Source organism: Musca domestica, unplaced genomic scaffold (genome assembly GCF_030504385.1).
Source record: "Musca domestica strain aabys unplaced genomic scaffold, Musca_domestica.polishedcontigs.V.1.1 95, whole genome shotgun sequence".
Classification (NCBI taxonomy): Eukaryota; Metazoa; Arthropoda; class Insecta; order Diptera; family Muscidae; genus Musca; species Musca domestica.
Genome location: NW_026712445.1, coordinates 1,207,900 through 1,218,006, shown reverse-complemented (window position 1 = coordinate 1,218,006; position 10,107 = coordinate 1,207,900). Strand labels below are relative to the sequence as shown.

At 43.9% G+C, this 10,107-nt stretch overlaps 1 protein-coding gene across 1 annotated transcript; it reads left to right on the top strand.

Annotated features, from left to right (window-relative positions):
• Nucleotides 1–1,284: 1,284 nt before the first annotated feature.
• LOC131807061 (uncharacterized) lies at nt 1,285–9,477 on the top strand. Its single transcript, XM_059132086.1, has 2 exons — nt 1,285–4,522; nt 7,307–9,477. The coding sequence occupies exon 1, from the start codon at nt 2,985–2,987 to the stop codon at nt 4,293–4,295; it is 1,311 nt and encodes a 436-aa protein (XP_058988069.1). The 5' UTR covers nt 1,285–2,984; the 3' UTR covers nt 4,296–4,522; nt 7,307–9,477.
• Nucleotides 9,478–10,107: the final 630 nt, after the last annotated feature.

Below are 10,107 nucleotides of genomic sequence, written 5' to 3'. Positions count from 1 at the left end.
TTGGTGAATATCGGTACTGATATAAAAATACCTCCATATATATTGTTCATCCGATTTGTTATATTTGTTTCCCACAGCCGTAATGTGCACTCGGCAACAACGATTTTCAGAGAAATATATCAAATATAGCTCAGAAATATCTTTAAAATATAGCTCCCATACATATCCATATCCGATTTCGAGTTAATTGTGCGCCAGAGACGCAATACAAGCCCGAATTGAAAATATACAAATGCTTCAGCATATTTAATCCTTTGAACTTTACCTTTACTTTACCTGGTACCTCACGCAACATTTCAACATTCTCTAAAAAAGTAACCAATATAGTCTAAACCCGGGACGTCGCTATATTTATATCATATTTTTTTAGGTTCGATACGAAATGGATAATATTGGCTCTATGCTTAGGAACCTAACCCATAGAGGGTCATCAATTTGAATAATCATAACCGAAGTCAAAATATATTTAAATAATCGAACATTGGCTGAGGATATATATATATGTCGGCAAAATCGACTGATACTTTTTAACTTGTTTTTATACCCTCCACCTAGGAAAGGAGGATTCCGTTTGTAACATGTCTAAATATTCGTCGCAGACCCCATAATGTATATATTCATAATCAGCATAAAATTCTAAGTCGATTTAACGATGTCCGTCTGTTGGTCTGCCTGTCTGTTGAAATCACGATACATGCCACATTATTTGACGTAGAGTGGAAAAATTTAGCAGAATAATTTGTATTGTGTCTAGGATGGTTGGTATTAAAAACTACATATATCGGTCCTCGTTTTGGTATAGTCCCCATATAACGGTATTTCCCGATATTCGGTATTTTGATGATTTTTGCCGCATTTTTTCATGGATTTGTCTAAAAATTGGTATTTGTTGGTCATTGTGGGTTCTAGCTCCGGTGACGAAACATTGCATGTATAGGTCCACGTTTTGGTGTAGCCCCCATATAATGGTACCTCCCGATATTCGGCATTTGGATGATTTTTGTCAGATTTTTTCATGGGTTTGTCTAAAAATTGGAATTAGTTTGTCATAATAGGTTCTACCTCCGTTGGCGAAACATTGTATGTATAGGTCCACGTTTTTGTATAGCCCTATATAGCGGTACCTCCCGATATTCCCGATATTCCGGATTTTGTTGATTTTTGCTACATTTTGCATTACCCTAAGGTGGAGGGTATTAAAAGTTCGGCCCGGCCGAACTTAATGTTTCTTTACTTGTTTTTTTTTTTTGTTTGTTTCTGTTATTGGTATGATGGAGTGTAACGCCCAAAAGTCATGCTTTCGTTTTTGGGGTACATTATTATTTTAAATACCATTTTTACGTCCCCTAGTAGAAAGAAGTATACTTAAAATACAACATTGGAACCCCTGGTGGCAAATGGCGGAACTACGCAAAACTGTCAGATTGGGATCAGCTGCTGTCATGAGAAAACAACAATCGTTGTCCAGCCAAAAAGGTATAAAAGGAGACGCATTTCACACAATCGAGATCAGTCTTCTGTTGATGGCTGGTAAGTCAAGTGTGATTGGGAGGAAGAAAAGGCGCGCAACCTCGGTTGAATTGAGTCTTAGTAAGCCAAACAATAAGCCTTGACTATTTGTGGTGACTGGACTGGACTGAACGCAGGGTCAAGTGAGGGTTGTAGCAATACTCCCTATTCTTCGGGCTGCGTTGACGGCGACTGAACGCAGGGTCAAGTGAGGGTTGTAGCAATACTCCCTATTCTTCGGGCTGCGTTGACGGCGACTGAACGCAGGGTCAAGTGAGGGTTGTAGCAATACTCCCTATTCTTCGGGCTGCGTTGACGGCGACTGAACGCAGGGTCAAGTGAGGGTTGTAGCAATACTCCCTATTCTTCGGGCTGCGTTGACGGCGACTGAACGCAGGGTCAAGTGAGGGTTGTAGCAATACTCCCTATTCTTCGGGCTGCGTTGACGGCGACTGAACGCAGGGTCAAGTGAGGGTTGTAGCAATACTCCCTATTCTTCGGGCTGCGTTGACGGCGACTGAACGCAGGGTCGAGTGAGGGCTGTAGCAATACTCCCTATTCTTCGGGCTGCGTTGACGGCGACTGACGTACTCATCGGGCTGCTGCTGTGCCAAAGCTGCCGCCACCCGATTCGTCGTGCGCGTATTCATCAGGCCGCCGCTGTGCCAAGCTGCCGCCACTACTACTCGCCGCTGACGTATTCATCGGGCCGCCGCTGTGCCAAAGCCGCCGCCACCCTATTCGTCGCTCGCCTATTCATCGGGCCGCCGCTGTGCCAAGCCGCCGCCACCCTATTCGTCGCTCGCCTATTCATCGGGCCGCCGCTGTGCCAAAGCCGCCGCCACCCTATTCGTCGCTCGCCTATTCATCGGGCCGCCGCTGTGCCAAGCTGCCGCCACTACTATTCGTCGCTCGCCTATTCATCGGGCCGCCGCTGTGCCAAAGCCGCCGCCACCCTATTCGTCGCTCGCCTATTCATCGGGCCGCCGCTGTGCCAAGCTGCCGCCACTCTATTCGTCGCTCGCCTATTCATCGGGCCGCCGCTGTGCCAAGCTGCCACCACTGCTACCCGTTTATTAACATTTCGACTGAACTTTGTGATTTAGTGTTCTTCGTAAAACGTTCTGAACGTGATTTTATTGTGTTTAGTGTAGTGTTTAGTGTTATTTAAGGAAATAAATTTATAACGTTTTAAGAAAATATTTTTGCTTCGCTCTCTCTCTCTCTTTATGTCCTAACAAATAAATTTTTGTGACGACTCTGGCCCCCGCTGAACCTACCCCAGCTTCAAAGTGAAAACACGTCGTCACAATGGCGCCCGAGCAGGGACTATAAAAGAGAGAAAGAATAAATAAATGAGTGAACAATAATTAGACAAGTACAGATGAAAACCCAGTGAAAAAAAAAAAACAGTTAAAAAAAAAAAAACTGAAACAAGTAAAAATAATAAAAAAAAAAAAAAAAAAAAAAAAAAAATGTCAAACGAAAAGACAATGTTGAAGGTCTCCTGGGCCTATATGCTAAAGCAAGAAGACTTGGTAACATATCTTACTGAATTCAATCTTGATCCAGTTGGAAAAGTGGACGATCTCCGAAAAAGATGGGCTAAATTTCTCCACAACGACCATGAAGCCGATGTATACAGACGGCTTATAGAGTTGCAGAACAAACATGAAAGTACCAGTCCGACCAAATCGCCGACATTGCGAGCCGTCACAAAACAACCCCTTATAACCGTAACACCGTGTGGAGCAGAAGCAATAGTATTATCCCCAATAAAAACAGAGTACGCCCTTCCCCACATTTCCGCGGAAAGGCCACCTGGAGAGTCAAGCACAGGGGTAACAAACGATCAAAAAGTACAGAAGATGTCGCCAACAAACCCCGAATATGGATTTCAAAAAGATTCTCCGCCCAAGCCATCCAATAATTCGTCGTTACTCGTAATTCTCGACCAAATCCGAAAATGGAATGTTACTTTTGAAAATGGAATGGACCCTATTGGATTCGTAGAACGTGTAGAAGAAATGGCTGAAATGTACATCGTGGAATTGAATCAAATAATTAAAGTAATGCCAGAGTTGTTACGAGGTAAAGCTTTAATCTGGCTAAGGAACAACAACCGACACTGGACTACCTGGAACGAATTTAAGAGTGATTTTCTGAAATTCTTTTTGCCACCGAGATACTTTGAGAAATTGGAGGATGAAATTAGGAGAAGGATACAGCGTAATAAGGAGCCGTTTAAGGAATATGTACTCTCTATACAGCATCTTATGCAGCACACCAATATGACCGAAGAACAAAAATTGGAACGAATTTTTAGAAACGCGCATTCGGATTATCAATGGTACATTCGCCGTAAAGACTTTACCACACTTTCGGAATTGATCTCTTTGGCAGACGAACTCGAAAGCATACCAAATAATTCTCGGTCAGAACAGCCTCGAAATCAACAAAACTATAATCGACGTGCGGACAACTCTAGAAATAACCTGTATTGCACCAATCAAGGTGACCAAGTGCTAAACGAAAGCTCATCCAATCCAGAAACGCAGCAGGATGAACCCCCGGCAAAGAAGAGTAACCAGAATATTACCTCATTGCAATGTGAAGAATATCGCCTTACTGCAACTGTCTTAATAGAGGGGAAAGCTATTAAAGCAACTGTCGACACGGGTGCCACTAGCTGTTTTATAAAAAGAGAATTTGCGAAAAAATCAAGAAAAGGTTTACTTATTCACGGCATGAGGCAAATGTTATCCTCGCAGACGGCACCACGGTGAACATCACAAGATCAACAGTGTTACCTGTTACATTTGGAAACCAAAGCTCAGATGTTACATTTCTCATCATGCCGCAATTCAAGGAAAACATCATATTGGGATTGGAATTTCTAAAACAGTTCCACACGACCATTCACTGCGCCGGTATAAGTGTCAAATTAAGTAAGCCAACCACATCAACGGAGCATTGTACCGTGGCTATAGGAGAGGAAACCCCATCAAAAGAGGTAATAGATACCATGACAGCTACGAATAATGTATCCCCCAGACCTAAATTCTTAAACGATGAATTGAGTAAAACGCAATGTGAGATCGTTGAAAATTTTCTGGCACAGGAACTCCCTAAGTTCCAACAATTAAATGGCCTATCGTCAATAGCTGAACATAAGATTGTAATGACCGACGATCGACCCATTAAATTAAGATATGCTCCGCGAAATCCTGCAATGCAAGCCGTGATTAATGCCGAAGTGAGAAAGCTCGAAGAACGAGGATGTATAGAGCCGTCTACAAGCCCATACTGTTTCCCCATCACATTAGTCAGAAAGAAAAATGGGAATTGGAGAACTTGTATGGATTTTCGCCAATTGAATAAACGTTCTGTTCCAGATGCCTACCCTTTACCCCGCATCGACACAATACTGAATCGACTACGGGATGCCAAATACGTGAGTAGCCTGGACCTTAAAGACGGATATTGGCAAATACCTATGGCGAAGGAGAGCAGAAAATACACGGCCTTTGCGGTAGCTGGTAAAGGTCTATATCAGTGGAAAGTGATGCCTTTCGGTTTGCATTCAGCACCGGCAACCTTCCAACGGGCATTAGATAGTGTGATTGGGCCTGAAATGGACCCCCACGCTTTTGCATACCTTGACGATATCATCGTCATTGGAAAAACGTTTGAGGAACACTTGCGGAACTTGAGAGAAGTGTTCAGAAGATTGCGAGCAGCTAACCTGAGAATAAACATTGAGAAATGCGAATTTTTCAGAAAAGAAACGAAGTATTTAGGCCATGTTGTGAGTAGCGAGGGAATAAAGACGGATCCAGATAAAGTTGCCGCAATAGTGGAAATGAAACCTCCAACATCGGTAAAGGAGGTACGAAGATTTCTTGGAGTAGCATCTTGGTACCGAAGATTTGTCCCACAGTTTGCAACAATTTCACAACCATTGACTAGTCTTCTTAAAAAGGGAAAACATTGGAAATGGGGTCCCGAACAACAAGAAGCATTCTCAGACCTAAAAGCAAAGTTAACTGAAGCCCCCGTTCTGGCTTGTCCGGATTTCACAAAGACGTTCATATTGCAAACTGATGCCAGCAACTATGGCCTTGGAGCAGTTCTAACACAGGAGTTAGATAACGTGGAACGTGTCATAGCCTACGCCAGCAGACATTTAAAACAGGCTGAAAAGAACTACTCAGCGACTGAAAAGGAATGTCTAGCCATACTGTGGGGCATCAGACACATGAGACCCTATTTAGAGGGTTACCAGTTTATAGTTATTACCGATCATTTGGCCCTAAAATGGTTAAATTCTATTGAAAGCCCTACAGGTCGACTCGCACGTTGGCTCTCGAGCTACAGCAATATAATTTTTTGATCAGATACCGTAGAGGAAAACAGAACGTTGTGGCGGATGCGCTTTCGAGAACACCTTTGGAAACGTTAGACCTAGCCACAGTAAAATATGACACCAGTCCGTGCCCATGGCTAGAAAAGTTGAAGGAAACCATAACCAAGAATCCGAAGAAGTATCCAGACTATACAATCATTGAGGGAAATGTTTATCGACATTTTCCCAAGCAAATAAACGATGAAGATTGCACACCATGGAAGCTGTGTGTGCCCACCGGATCAAGGATTCAGGTCCTTAGAGAAAATCATGACAGTGTCACCGGAGGTCATTTGGGAGTGCGAAAGACTAGCAACAAGGTGGCGAACCGATATTTTTGGCCTGGTATGTTCCAGGACATCAAACGTTATGTCCAGCAGTGCGAATGTTGCCAAAAATATAAAGTCAGCCAACAGAAACCAGCAGGGGAAATGTTGATAAGAATCCCGGAGGAACCATGGGCCACTATTTGTGCGGACTTCGTAGGACCCCTACCGCGATCTAAGCACGGTAACTCAATGCTACTCGTTATTATGGATAGATTCTCAAAATGGACGGAGTTGGTTCCATTGCGGAAGGCTACGACAGAGGGATTAATAAAGGCATGCAGAGAAAGAATTATTTCTAGATATGGGGTTCCAAAAATATTGATAACCGATAACGGAACCCAATTCACTAGCAACCAATTCGAAAAATTCCTAGCAGAAATGGGTATAAAGCATCAACTTACGGCTCCTTACACCCCGCAAGAGAACCCTACTGAAAGGACAAATCGGACAGTGAAAACAATGATAGCACAAGTTTCGAAACAACATAATACATGGGACGATATGCTGCCCGAAATAATGTTAGCCATAAACACTAGTGCATCAGAATCCACTGGATATTCGCCGGCATACCTGACACAAGGAAGAGAACCGCGACTGCCCCAGGCATTATATGATCAGCTCACAACAGGAACTGGTGCTAGAATAGTCTTACCAGAAGACCGTGCCCAGGAGTTGAAAGAAATATTTAAGATAGTGCGTCGAAACTTGGCAAAAGCATCTCAAAACCAGCGGAGACAGTACAACCTTAGACGACGAGTTTGGAAACCAAAGATTGGGGAGCAAGTTCTAGTTCGTCTACATCCTCAGTCGAAGGCCGTCGAAAATTTCGCCGCCAAACTAGCGCCCAAATACGGAGGGCCGTTTGTCGTACAAAAATTCCAATCTCCAGTAATCGTTGTAGTCCAAGGAAAAGACAACATCACCCGTGTCGCGCACTTAAGTGAAATTAAGCCTTTTTATGAAGAACAAAATTAAATTGTAGACATAGAAGTAGAATGTTGATTGTAGTTCCACTTACGTTTATGTGATGCCATTTCATTATAATTTCTTATTTTATTTTTAGACATTAAATTGACAATACCCAAACTAATCAGTGTCCTAATATAAGCCCATACTTCAAAGACCATCGATATCTTCCCGATCGTCATCCTCATCCTCATCAGCCTCGTCGTCTTTATCGTCATCCTCATCCTCATCAGCCTCGTCGTCTTCATCATCATCCACAAGCCAAACGATGACACCTCATCAGCCAACATTGTGTAGCAGTCAACCTTCCATCGATGAAGTGTTTATACCCAGTAAGGAGAATAATAGTACACCAAGTACAATCAAATTGCCAGTCACTGAAATCCCAACTGAGTCAACGCCATCGTCCTCGACAGACAATCCCGTGAACGATAACACATTTCTCGAACTGCCAAATTATCCCGAAAACCTACAAATCCGTATCGAGAAGTTTAAAAACAATTGGAAAAAGGGACACAAACTGAAGCGAATTGTTAAACAAGATGGCAAGCAGTACCGCATAATAATATCAGCAGACGGGGTAGTGAAGGTATCTCTCCGAACTTCTGCAATTGGTCTCTAACATACCTTCCTATTCGACCGAGATATAGTCGAACCAAAGTGCCCATGTCGGAGAAATAAAAGGTTACATAACACCCTAGGGCTTCCTGGCTATTGAAACCCAATAGCAATAGAGAAAGCAAATCAAGGAATCAAAAATCAGAGGGAGGAAGAGATGCCATGTAACGCCCAAAAGTCATGCTTTCGTTTTTGGGGTACATTATTATTTTAAATACCATTTTTACGTCCCCTAGTAGAAAGAAGTATACTTAAAATACAACATTGGAACCCCTGGTGGCAAATGGCGGAACTACGCAAAACTGTCAGATTGGGATCAGCTGCTGTCATGAGAAAACAACAATCGTTGTCCAGCCAAAAAGGTATAAAAGGAGACGCATTTCACACAATCGAGATCAGTCTTCTGTTGATGGCTGGTAAGTCAAGTGTGATTGGGAGGAAGAAAAGGCGCGCAACCTCGGTTGAATTGAGTCTTAGTAAGCCAAACAATAAGCCTTGACTATTTGTGGTGACTGGACTGGACTGAACGCAGGGTCAAGTGAGGGTTGTAGCAATACTCCCTATTCTTCGGGCTGCGTTGACGGCGACTGAACGCAGGGTCAAGTGAGGGTTGTAGCAATACTCCCTATTCTTCGGGCTGCGTTGACGGCGACTGAACGCAGGGTCAAGTGAGGGTTGTAGCAATACTCCCTATTCTTCGGGCTGCGTTGACGGCGACTGAACGCAGGGTCAAGTGAGGGTTGTAGCAATACTCCCTATTCTTCGGGCTGCGTTGACGGCGACTGAACGCAGGGTCAAGTGAGGGTTGTAGCAATACTCCCTATTCTTCGGGCTGCGTTGACGGCGACTGAACGCAGGGTCAAGTGAGGGTTGTAGCAATACTCCCTATTCTTCGGGCTGCGTTGACGGCGACTGAACGCAGGGTCGAGTGAGGGCTGTAGCAATACTCCCTATTCTTCGGGCTGCGTTGACGGCGACTGACGTACTCATCGGGCTGCTGCTGTGCCAAAGCTGCCGCCACCCGATTCGTCGTGCGCGTATTCATCAGGCCGCCGCTGTGCCAAGCTGCCGCCACTACTACTCGCCGCTGACGTATTCATCGGGCCGCCGCTGTGCCAAAGCCGCCGCCACCCTATTCGCCGCTCGCCTATTCATCGGGCCGCCGCTGTGCCAAAGCCGCCGCCACCCTATTCGTCGCTCGCCTATTCATCGGGCCGCCGCTGTGCCAAGCCGCCGCCACCCTATTCGTCGCTCGCCTATTCATCGGGCCGCCGCTGTGCCAAAGCCGCCGCCACCCTATTCGTCGCTCGCCTATTCATCGGGCCGCCGCTGTGCCAAGCTGCCGCCACTACTATTCGTCGCTCGCCTATTCATCGGGCCGCCGCTGTGCCAAAGCCGCCGCCACCCTATTCGTCGCTCGCCTATTCATCGGGCCGCCGCTGTGCCAAGCTGCCGCCACTCTATTCGTCGCTCGCCTATTCATCGGGCCGCCGCTGTGCCAAGCTGCCACCACTGCTACCCGTTTATTAACATTTCGACTGAACTTTGTGATTTAGTGTTCTTCGTAAAACGTTCTGAACGTGATTTTATTGTGTTTAGTGTAGTGTTTAGTGTTATTTAAGGAAATAAATTTATAACGTTTTAAGAAAATATTTTTGCTTCGCTCTCTCTCTCTCTTTATGTCCTAACAAATAAATTTTTGTGACGACTCTGGCCCCCGCTGAACCTACCCCAGCTTCAAAGTGAAAACACGTCGTCACAGGAGGTAGTCGTCTAATATAACCCATTATCGAAATTTATGGAAATTTGACACAAATAATACGATATGCAAACTTTTTACTAGTCAGACTAAATGGTCTGACTCCAATCCAATCGAATTATTTTTTTTGTTGATACTTTTTATGTTCTGGAATAATATTTTTTCAAAAATAAGACCGTGATAATATTCCCAGTAATTGAGGTACAATACCTTGTTGATTTAGTGTAAAGTTATATCAACATTCACCCTAAATTTTCTTAAAATGCCGCTTATTTTTCTGGGTATTTAGAACAACACATAGGAAAATATCGTTATTCTCCTGAATTAACTTCTCTATTTCCTTTCAAAACAAACCTGTTTACTTCCCAGTACCTTTTATTTTCCCAGATAATTCCGATGAATAACTGTAGCAACAAAATAAATTTAACCTTGCCATCTGTAGTTCTCATTCGGATTTCAACGTGTTTATTTGTTTTTTTTTTTTTTTTTTTTTTGGTTTTTCAACTTTTGTGATCTTTCGT